General features: G+C 35.5%; 1 protein-coding gene across 2 annotated transcripts in view; it reads right to left on the bottom strand.

The window, feature by feature from the left end:
• Positions 1–12,693, bottom strand: part of PTPRR (protein tyrosine phosphatase receptor type R) — a 246,176-nt gene that overhangs the window by 118,045 nt on the left and 115,438 nt on the right. Inside the window, exon 1 of one of the 2 annotated variants that reach the window (XM_079141330.1) lies at positions 8,398–8,537. The exons of the other annotated variant lie outside the window; for it this stretch is intronic. Coding sequence (XP_078997456.1) covers positions 8,398–8,430 — 33 coding nt within the window. The 5' untranslated portion in view covers positions 8,431–8,537. Of the gene's footprint in view, positions 1–8,397; positions 8,538–12,693 lie in introns of those variants that run through there. 2 annotated transcript variants of the gene reach the window in all.

The raw sequence follows: 12,693 nt of genomic DNA on the forward strand, positions 1-12,693 counted from the left end.
AAATCATCTCTAGATTACTTATAATGTCAAATACTATCTAAATGCTATGCTAATAGTTGATATACTATTATCAGGAAATAATGACAAGAAAAAAGTCTGTATGTATTTAGCACAAACACATTTCTATTAAAATATTTTCCATACAGAGTTGGTTGAATGGGAGGATGTGGAATCTACAGATCCGATAGGCTGTTTATATTCTGTAAGTATGATCTCTGTAGTTCTAGTATTAGTTAGTTATATTTAAACAAATTCAGTGTGATCAGACTTTCTTCTTCTTCTTTTTTTTCTGGAAGGATGTCTCCATTCTTGATTTTTTTATTTTGACATCTCTTTTATTTAGCTGGATTTCATTATCTACTACTTTCAAGTAAGACTTATGAGTGCTGTATTTCCTGAAGCATTGTATGTTGAGATTGTATTTATGATACTTTTAACAATAAATAGCAGCTTGGCTAGATATTAAATTCTTGATTCAATTTTTATTTTTATTTTTTGCTTTTGAACTCCACTGCTCTTATCCCAATGCCTTTTGGCATTGAAAGTTGCTCTGAAAAATATCCTGGCCTGAGGCTAGCCTGTCTGGTAGACAACTTGCTTTTTCTGCCTGTAATCTCACAGAAGTCTTAATCTTTAAAGTTAAAAAACATCACCATGATATTTCCTTGGGTAGATAGTTCCTGACTGGGGGTATGCTCTTGATTAATTCTAGATTCTATTCAGAAATATTTTCTTTTATTACACATGCAAATGATTTTTCTTGTAGATATTTTCATCTCATCATCATGGACACAAGTGATGCAATTATATATTCTTTGTCATTCTCTCTAGTCACATTATTTTATGTACTTTTCTCTAGCCACTTGTATGTCTTTATTCAGTTGAAATTTTCCTAGACTTGCTATCTATGGTCTTTATCTACTATGTTTTCAGCAGATTCTATTCCACATCTTTAATTTCTAATGTGGTTTCAATTTATCTGATGTGTTATTATGATTATCTTGATTTATCTTCTGAATTCTGCCAGTTTACTCTTTATGACTGCCCTCAACAGGTGGCCTACTCACCTGAACACAACTGCTCAAGGGCAGAGCCCTGGACTCCAGATAAGATAGGGACTCTTGTTTTAAATAGGAAGTGATATGAAACTTTCATTTGAAGTTTCTTGGTCTTTTGTATCTGTTTAAAAATATTTATTCAAATAGTTCAGCTTCTTTTCCTCCTGCAAATCCTCACATGAATTTCTATCCTATCTAAAGTAAAATTGAATTCTGTGGGCCTATACTTTATGTGACTCCTGTTATCTCTGAACCTCATCTCATATTCCTCCTTCAACTAACTTTCTTTTTCTAATCCCTCCAAAAGCTATGCTCATTTTCAGCTCATGGTCTTGGCATTCACCTGCTTGCGGTCTGGAGAGTTGTTCAACATTAGTGTTGCTTGTTCCTTCTGGCCTTTCGACTGGCATTTTAATAGTCACCTCTGCAGAGAAGCCTTCCCACGTCCTATTACATTACCCTGTTTTATTTTCCATATTGCATTTATCACTCTTCTACAGTTTCTTGTTTACTTATTATTTTATTCACTATCTTTACAAAATATAGGTTCCACTGATGTGGAACTTCATCAGGCTGGTTCTCTGCTACCTCTCCAAGACCTGGAACAGAGTTTGGCATGTAGTAGATATTTAATAAATCTTAGTGAAATGAAGGATTACATGCATTATCATAATCAACACTGTGTAGTTACTAAGTGGAACAATCTGAGTTACATGGCTGGCTTATAATGGTTTCAAAAACCTGAGGGCCGTGTACTTGAGAAGGTCATGTTAAGGTGAGCAGTCCACCCACAATACCTAATCATTTAAAGTGTACAACGGATTCATTTTCAAAATTTACATTTGATTTATAATTTACATAGTTCTGACTGGTAATTAACATTAGCTCTGATACTTTGATACCACTAAAGAGGGGGATAAAAGTCAGAAATTAATCTTATCAACTTTTTGAAATCCACTCAATAAGTGAAATCAACATTAATTTTCTGAGTTATGTGCTATTGTATTGGTTGTAAATGAAAACTTAACCAGCATTAATGTTTATTTCTTGCAACTAATTTGAGAGTTTAAAATGTACCTAATTAGAAAAATTAAATATGCTTATATAGAAGTTTTAGAAAATATACTTATTTAGAAAAGAGAAAGAAATATTATTTGTAATTGTTTATCTCATCAACCCTTAGATAAGGCTGTAGTGTTTTTAATGGTAGTTCTTTTGATATGTAGGTTATATCACAAAATAATTATATGCACATATAAATATATTAAATATATTATATATCACATATGATATATATCATTCAAATATTTATCTTTTTTAATGTGATGTTAAAACTATCAAATTTCTATAATTTTTCTTTTCTCGTGAATTTAGGAGGAAACACTTATTCCCAGGACTGGTGTTTTATTTTGTGTGGTGGCAGCTGAAATATAGAAATGTTGCTGGATTCTTCTTCTTTCCAGCCTCCCCAGGGGAGAAGCAGCCACCTGGGAAATTGATGCATTTGGAATACGATACTGGGGCATATGCAGATCTATGATTTTCTTTTGGGGTCTGATCACCTGTAAAGATCATATAATCTGGTCTGCTATTTGCAAGTGGTAAAGTTGTAAAGGCTGTTTCTGCAAAAGGCTGTAGTTGACCAGTACTGCTTGTGACTGGTGTTTAAATCTCCCTAAGAAGATGCAGTGATAGAAGAATATCACTGTCATGCTATGGAGATGTCGTGCTATGGAGATTCCTGAAGATGTCTGTCACATCTCCAGGAACTCCACTACCAAGAAAAGAGGATTTTGACCTCACAGGCCTGCTTCCTCTGTCTTTCGCAGGCATGAGGAGAGAGATGCTATTTCTTGTTCCACTCAAACACAAACACTTGGTACCATAAGTTCAGACATGACTTTAATTTTTCTTGTTAGTTGGCCTTGGTTTCAGCACGGGGATCTATTGAGGCAGAGGGATCAGAAAAGAATCAAGGCGTCTGGTTATTGTGGAAGTCAGAAGCAGTTTTCAAATGGGGTTTATCAATGGAGCAGAATGAATGCATTGGTTAAGAAAAATGTGGTCAAGAAAAGGCTACTGCATTTGTTGATGAGGAAGTAAATAGTGGCCTTGGAATAGTGATCCTCAAAATGTGGTCCATGGTCCACTGGGAGGCTAAGTGATCCTCACTGGAACTCAGGTGAAAGTACAATTTCATATTGTGTTGCAATATGGGTACATTATGTACTACTGCAGACTTTCTTTTATGCCCAAGGGAGGGTTATTTAATGAGTTTTGAAGGGTTAATGCAATTTGATGTTAATAAACTAAAATTAGCATTTATTAATTTATATTGACACTTCTAAGGGGTTCTAGAGAGTGAAGTTTAATGAAGAAATAGGAAGAACATCAAGATCAAGTTTTGCTTACAACAAAAGGATAAAAATAGGACCATAAACAGAGAGAAAGTCTTTTTTCCTCAGATCATAAGTACTTGACCTTTATTCTAAAACAACAGTATTCCAGGTGACTTCATCTTTCTTCCTAAGATCCCTATACTAGTAACAAGCTACCCTTTAACACATTAAATATCAATACTAGAGTTTTGGTATGAGTAATATTTTGAAAATAATTGTAATACCAAGTTAATGACTTTTGCACACTTGCTCTTTTGCAGTTATGGGTGGCAAAATCAATTAATTGGTTAATTAATTAAAAATTCATGAAGGAACTAAACAAATATTAATATTGAGTGAGAAAAGTATATAAACTTCTCATAAAGGCTAAGAACTTGTGACAAGAACAATATTCGAGATATTTTTGAATTTTGTGCTTGCATATTTAAAATATTTTGACTATTCTGTTTTTAAAATTGTTAATGAGTCAGGAAAAATTTAAAAATTTTGTTTGTATGTTTGGAAGTTGTAGGTAGGAAGAAAATACCAAATATGAAAATTTGCTACACCATTAAATAATAGTTAAGAATGGGTTACTCAGACAGACTTGGGTTCAAACTTGGGGTCTGTGTTCTTGGTCCAGTTATTAACTCTCTTTGAACCTCAGTTTCTTTATCTGTCAAATGTTGATGATAACTACATTGTTAGTTATGACAATAAGTTATATAGTTATGACACTTACATAAACCATTAGATATAAAGCTAGAACTGGCAGACAAACTACTCAGTAAACTTTGCTTTAAAGATATATATTCAATACATATTGATGTTGAAAATTTAATGACCTGCTTCTTGGGATATTCAGAACAAGGAAAATAGAATAACAACTTTGTTGATTAAATGAAGGTCTTGAGTTTATTTACAAAAACAGTAAATAATATCAAGACACGAAGAAGTGGCCTGATTGAATTTGCAGTGTTTATCTTTACTGATTTTTACATCTGTCAAGGAGCTTTAGCCAAAAGTCAATCAGGAAACTGAGAATAGAGGGGAAAAAGCAATGTTCAAAATAGCTTAGTTTTGCTAACGTGATATAATCTGTTTTTGGATAGAATCTGTATTTAAGGTTGAAGGTCAGAATGGCATGCTTTAAGAAGATTCTTTGATTTCAGAATCTGCTTCTCTTTATTTTCTATCCTGCCCCTTCAGCCAAGGCTGCTGTGAGCACTCACTGTAATTCAGGCAACTCTCACTATAATTCCAAATTCAGGGAAGATTCTCTGTAATGTTGCATTAAATTCACAATCATCTTCCTTTTCTTTCTTCTAATGCTACAAATTAAATATCAATAATGAAACAGAGTCAACCTTAGTAATTTAGGTTAGAACCCCATAGCTTATTCATTTAAAAAGCCTTTTATAACCTAGTTTTACCTTCATTGCATTAATCTCTCCTCTATTTTAATATTACCTCTTAATTAGTGTCCTCTTTCCTCTTTCACATTCCCCAATAACATTCTTGTGAAAAGAGCTCCTTTGCCTTCAAAAACTCTCAAAATTTATCAGTTAAAAGAGGAGCTTTTATGTACAATTGTGCTGAAAACTTTAAATTCAGTGTAATTCAGAGTAAGTCTCCTTCCTTATAATAAGCTATTAAAAGAAATCACGAAAGAGCAAAGCTCTCGACTTTTCTAAGTACAAATTCACCGGAGGAGCTAAAGCTTTCACAAATTATAAAATAATTTATGTGCTTTTATGATACAATCATTCCTATACTTTGTAATTTTGCATTCATTTATACTTGTAAAAATATTTTTATCAAAGTTACAAACATATCTACGGGTAAAATAGAAGAAAACAGAGGTTTAATACAAAGTTCTTTAGAGGCAGGAGCAAAATCACGATTTAACCATGACTAGATATTATCCTGGGTACAGTAAACAAATATAATAGCAAGTTACTTGCTTTTAACAGAGTTTTAAAGTCTTGTATTATATATTCCAGTCAACAGAAATTTCCACCTTCGACACCTCTGATTATGTTTCCTATTTCGTACTGAATGCCATTTGTTCTCAGTTATTCCTGTTCCTGTGCTCTTGTTCCGTCTCTCCTAGGTTGCTGTCCCCACCCCCTCTCCTTCAGCATTTCTCATGCTGGAGGCAGAACACAACAGTCAAAGATTAGGTTGAAAATGGCTGAAATCAGGGCCAGGCAGAAACCCCATGTGGACAAAAGCCCAGCGCCTAGGCCAATGCTGTTTGAAAAATGAGGTCAGACAAACTCAGGTTTCTACGTCCAGCCTCATCAAGATGACAAAGCTCTAATCATCACTGTCATGACTGTCCATTCATGGAGCTTTCCTGAAGGGACAGAGGAGACTTCCTTCTGTATCCAATAAGAATTGAGACTGAACTAACTTCAAAGGGGCATTTAGGGTTGCTTGGAAAGAGATGTCCAAGGGCAAAATCATAATCCTCATCCCCCCCCAGCACTTTGTGTCCTAGTCTAAACTGATACCACCCCAAGCCATCAAATAGATGTAAATACCATATTTTAAAAAATGAAGACATCACCCATGCACACGGACCATTGGTGTTTTATTCCAGATACGGGTAAAAGAGGGAGATGGTTATCTTTTATTTTTATTTTTATGTGATTATATTCAATTATCAGAAATACATTAATTCAGGACTTGCAAGGGATCACATGCAAAAGCTTGAGCTGAAGGGGAGGGAGACCACACAGGCTCTGAAATATCAGTCTGATCACAAGGGTGGTTTGGAGTCTAACACTCCATGGAAGGATGTCATAAATTTACTTTCATTTTGAGTCCCTCCATGAAGGAGTTTATGTTTCACTTCAATGACTGTAATAGGATTCTGTTTTTACTCTTCTGGTGAACTCACAATTCTCCAAGAAACATGGTAAAATGAAGTGAGGCTTTTTGGCATGTGTTTTTGAGATGCAAATGGAAATGCTATGATTTAACGTCCTTTTGACTTTTATCTCTGTAATCTTGATTTTTCTGTCACAGTGGGAATTAACAATTTTCTGCATAACTAAAAGTGAATAAAGACAGAGTGTGGAATACGTTTTAGTCATTGTTCTCATGGTGCTTTCATCTGCAGAAGGATATGGCAAAATAATAATAAGCACATAATTTCCCACAATATGTTATTTTCATGATTGGCACCTCCTGAGCCATCTCATTTCTCAAAAAGCAAGACTCTGAGTGATGTTGTCTGTAGCAGAACTTTAATGCACAGCGTACTGTGCCAGCTTCATCCTGTTATTACCTCTCTGTCTTCACAGTGAGATTCTTTTTTCCTTGCAGCATGATTGGGGTATGGCATTGATCAGGATGGCTCCATCTCTGATCTAATTATTCAGTAGTTTACTAGAAGCACATATATTGATCAGAAAAACAAAGAAGACTATATATAGTTTATTCTTCCTTGTTTTAGCTAAATATAGAAATAATTATTTTCATACCACACAGTCCACCATCAATTATCAACTGAGTAATTCACTGTAGCAATTCAAAAAAAGTAAATTTAAGACTGTGGAAAGCTGTAGGGGAAGATATTTTGGTATACAAAAATAAGAGACTACATTTTCCTTAAAGCCTTAATTTCTATGAGTTCTTTAACATGAGTCTCTTCATATTAAAAGGTATAGATGCATTGGCATTAAGAGAAAATTAATGAAAATTTTTCTTTCTCTTTAGTCCAAAATCTTTTTGCTAAATCCCAAATCTTGCTTTGAAATTTTGCCAAGCCTTCATTTAATATTATTATCTGCTTGTGTCTCACACCAGAGATGCACTCAAAAGACAAAAACAAAACCTGGCAGCCCTATGTTTTGTGGGAAATAGAGCTTGACTCCTTGAATCTAATGATTTATTTGGGCCATCTTACCGACTGCTTTCTGCATTATTGAATCAGACAGGAAGTTAATCCAATTTTATTATTAAGACGATGGAAGTACCAGTTGCATTATTTCTTGACATTGTTATTCATCATCAAAGACCACAGATAAAGTCAGAATTATCTATAACTTGTTACCAATATCAGAACAATTATATCATTTTTAAGCACTCAGCCTAAATTCTCGTTTTTCTTCTCTGTGGGCCCAAAACTTTGTGTCATACCAAGAACACAATGAGAACTTAACAGATATTTTAAAAAATAAATTTAGTATGCTAAATATTTTGTGAGGGTTTCTATTTAAGACTAGCACTTCCTACATAGATTAATCAATGAATTTGTGTATAATTTTTAATGAGAGCCATAATGTTTGTGAGAACAACTAAGGTTAAGAAGGCTCTTGGTTTACCAAAGGAAAACAACAAAGCTGTCACCCCCACTTGGGAATTACGCCAGGGACATCTCATGTCATAAACTTTCATTGACTGGTCCCCACACTGATTATGATGAAAGATACCAACTAGTTTCTTAGTGAAGTCTGTGTGCAAAGGCAGGCTCCCCAGGTGCCATTATTATAAAAATGTCTAGTGTAGTAAGTATAGTGACTGAGCTTACAGCAACCCCTCCCTTTCCTTTTCTAAGAAAGTCCAGTCCTCTTCTTCCCATCGTCAGTGTGGGAGCGACACTCAACAAAACAGAAAATCTCTACTTCACTCATTTTTAATGGAACTTTAGAATTCTGTTCAAGTGGATGTGTTTGTAACTCCACTCTCTTTGGAATGATTATGAGTTTTGTAAGAAACTCTGTATAACTGTGAGTCTTTACTATTAAAATACACTGAATAATTGCATAGTGTTGTCTTTTAATTTCAGACTTTGAGGCTAAAGCTATTTCCTGGAGTATCATGAAGGTTTTCTGCTGACTCACATACATGCACATGAACAGACACTTAGATAAATCGCAATATTTACCCTCCTAAGGGTACAACATCATGCAGAGGCTGTCCTGCTTTACCTACATGAAGGATTCTCTTACCTGTTTGGAAATTGACTGGATGTCGAGATGCATTTGACTTCCATTTGTACTATTCTCTGTGTTAATTCCTCACCATAGCAAGCCGGACTGATCCTAAAGCTTTCTAAGCTTGTGTGCTGAGATGAAGCCTCATTTAGTCGCCTGCAGGTAACTGCCTGGTACTATTTCTAGAGACATTGCTGATCCCAGGTCTACTGTAGCTGCATGTGCCGTCCCAAGAGATACCCCAGGTGCTTGCTGTTTCGACGGCTTACTAGCATTGAAATTCATGTTTTGTTTTTTTTTTTTTTTTTTCATGATAATTAAAAAAATTGTAAGATGAGAACTTTATGGTGTGTGGATAATGTATGCTGCATTAGGGTTTTTTTTAATTTGAAAGAAAATTATACATTCACAAGCTCTTTTCATAATAAATATAAAGTTCTTTTAAAACTTCTACAATTTCCACCAAATTTTCCTAGGTGCTAGGGACTTTATGGGTATCTCATTTTAACATTCCTTGTGATTTAGGAAGCTAAATATTATTGTATAATTATTACTAATATTTTATTCATGGGAAGGGTAGTGATTTATGCAAATCTGGGATTCAAATACAGGTTGGTCTGATCACAAAACTGGTGATTATTCCCCAAGACCCAGACACCATATGTATACCATTGTGATTTAACACAGAAGAATTTCAGATCAATGGTTATTGTAATTATTATTAGGGAAATATTTGGTCTGAAAAAAATAGACTGGAATGAAGATAATTAAAATATTTTCTTCAAGGAACTAGCTTTATTCTATTAGAATAAGAAAGCCAAAGCACTTTAGGGATTCTATGATCTTATGTTGTCAGGATAATATGGCATAATTCTAATAATATTGCAATAAAACTTAACCATTTATGCATTACTAGTGGTAAGGTATATTGATTTTTCTAAAAGCAAGGGGCACTGTCAAGAATCTTAAAAATGCTCATGATCTTTGATCCAGTAATTCCCAACCTGCATATTTATCTTAATGAAATGACTTCAATGAATTAAAATTAAATAAGCACAAAGATTTCCTTTGCAACATTACAGTGCACAATCAGAAGCAAGTTAAATAAATATCAATAGCCAAAAGGATAAATGAATTATGGTATATCAACAGGAGGTAATTGTCATCTAATCCTCTCTTTCCTGCATCATGAGTTTACCCTCTCTATTGGCTCTCTCTAATCTGCCTTCAAATGTGCTGTAATATTTCTCATATTAGAACAAAGATCAAACAAACCAAAAGATCTCCTCATCCAGTTGCCATGATTTTTAGTTTCTTTCTTTCAAACAAAGCATCACATTGTTCATATTTATTGTTTCCCATTCCTCTTCCTACCTGCCTATATTAGCTCCTCGTAAGCTAAACTTGGTTCACAACACCCAGTGGTCTATCCTCACTCCTCACCTTGAGGATGCCCCAGCAGCCTTTGAGACAGGTGACCCCTCCTCCTGCTCCCTGACACTCTTTCCTCCAGGATGCCACAGTTTCGTAGGGTGGCCTCTCATTGGCCACTGCTTCTCAAGTCTCCTTTCTCCTCACCTTCCCGACTTCTATATGTTGTATAACCTAGTTCTCAATTCTTGGTCTCTTCCTTTCTCTAAACTACAGTCTCAAATTAATCAGTACCTCTCCCTCAGAACTCAGACTTGTATATCCAATTGCATATTGAAATACCTGCTTAGATGACTAACTTGATCTTCCCCACTCTCAAGCCCTGATTCCTACCCTACCCAACTCTCCACAAATCTTTTCCTCCTTCCTTTCTCTTCCTCTCCATAATTGGCAACTTCAATTTCCATGTGTTCAGGTTAAAAAATAAAAATAAAAAGGAGGGCTGGGGATATAGCTCAGTTGGTAGAGTGTTTGCCTCACATGCACAAGGCCCTGGGTTCAATTCCCAGCACCAAATGCAAAATAATAATAATAAAATAAATAAATAAATAAATAAAATAAAAAGGAGCCATTATTCTTGCATTCTTCCTTTCTTTTATGCTTCACAACTGGTATATCCAATCAACTTGACATTTGAACAATATTCAGAGAAAGATGACATCTATCACCTCTACCCCTGCCACCTTAATTGCCATTGTCCTGGGCCATAGTAACAGACTGATTCTTAATTGGTCTCTCTGCTTCCATCCTGCCCCCTATAGTTGATTTTCCACAAAAACCAGAGTGATTTTTCTCCATGTTTTTATTGGTGCATAATAGTTGTACATAATAGTGGGATTCATTGTTACATATGCATAATGCACACAATGTAACAATAAGATTTATCCAATCTCATTTCCCCTTTCACTTTCCTCCTCCCACCCCCTGGTTCCTTTACTCTCCTCTACTGATCTCCCTTTGATTTCAGGAGATTCTATTCCTATCCCTCCCCACTCTCTAGCTTCCACATATGAGAGAAAACATATGACCCTTGGCTTTCTGAGTTTCACTTAGTTTATTTAACATAATGTTCTCAAGGTCCATCCATTTTCCTGCAAATGACATAATTTCATTCTTCTTTATGCCTGAATAAAACTCCATTATAATTAGATCACTTTGGTACTTTCCTAAAATCCTCTGGGGGCATCTCAACTTGTTCAGAATAAAATTAGAATTGGACATGGCCTGACTTGATCTTCCTAATAGAATCCCCCTCCCCCACCTTCCACCACTCTTTCCCTGATTCCTCTCCATTTATTCTGGTCTTCTTGCTGCTCTCTTCAATCACACCAAGCTCCCTCTAGCCTCATGCCTTTGCATGTCTCACTGTCAGAAACTATCTCCCTAAGAGAGCTCTACAGGGCTCACCCCCTCACTTTATTCAGGTCTCTGTTCAAACACTACCTTTGCAGAGGTGGCTTCTCTAATCAGGCCATTTTAAAATATCACCTTTCCTGTCACTGTTGGCCTCCTTACCCTGTTTAATATTTTTTCCTTAGTACTCTTCATTTCCAATGTATTATATACACTGTCACTACTAGAAGATCTGCTTCCAGAGAGCACAAATTTTGGCTATTTAGCTTACTGATGACCCACAGAATATAGATAATGCTTTTATGGCAGAAGCTCCATAAATAGTGTCTTTTGAATGAATGAACAGAGCAGGTCCATAATTGAATACTAGGTGCAAGTATTCAATAATGCAAAGTTATACATAGACTTGAATTACAGCTGTATAAATATGCTAGGTTCTGTGATGATATAAAACTAAATTAGTTGTGGGTGATGGGATTTGAATAAAATATGTTATCGGGTGAATTTGAAAGATTTTTAAAATAAAGAATCATCATATATATCTGGGAAATGATATCTGTCGACAGTTACAGTGAATGCAGTTGCTCTTTTGGGGAAATGACTAACTTCAACCACATACCCCAGGGGAAGATAACCACAGTGATTTCAGAGTTAATACCTCTCCTGTACATTTGAACATTATCTTCCTTCTGTATAGCACACCAGTTAAGTACAACAACTTAGAGTCAGACCATCTGGGTCTGAAGTGTAGCTTTTCCACTTAATAGCTGGATGAACTTGGGCTAATTACTTAGCCCCTCTCAAGGTCAGTTTCTTAGTCTGAAAGAAGGGATACTAATCTATATACCTTGGAGGATTATTAAGAGGATTAATTGAGATAGAGTCTCTAAGGTGTATAATGTGTGTTATGGTTTAGATATGAGGTGTCTGTCAAAAGCTCATGTGTAAGACAATGCAAGCACATTCAGAGGTGAAATGATTAGATTATGAGAGACACAACCTAATCAGTGGATTAATCCATCAGGATTAACTGGGTGGTAACTGTAGGCAGGTTGGGTGTGGTTGGAGGAAGTAGATCACTAGAGACATGCCTTTGGGGTTTATATTTTTCCCCTGGTGAACAGAGCTCTTTCTGCTTTCTTGTTGCCATGTCCTGAGCTGCTTTCCTCTGCCACACACTTCTGTCTTCATATATGGCCTTACCTTTGGCTCAGAGCAATGGAGTTGGCCATTTGTGAACTGAGACCTCTGAAACCATGAGTCCCAAATAAGCTTTCCTCCTCTACATTGTTCTTGTCAGGTCTTTTGGTCACAGCGACAGAAAAACTAAAACCGTGTGTTGCATGAAATCTAATATGCCCTCAATAAATGTTATCATTCAATATTTTTCTTTGTTCCCCTTTCATAGATAAGAAAACTGAAATCCACTAAGGTTAAACGACAACCATAACAGAACCAGATCTTCTCACCCAAAATCCAGTTGCTCTAGTACATGGCTATTCTTCAGGAGAAAAATGAAGGTTAAAT

This window comes from Sciurus vulgaris (assembly GCF_902686455.1).
Source record: "Sciurus vulgaris genome assembly, chromosome: 5".
NCBI lineage: Eukaryota > Metazoa > Chordata > Mammalia > Rodentia > Sciuridae > Sciurus > Sciurus vulgaris.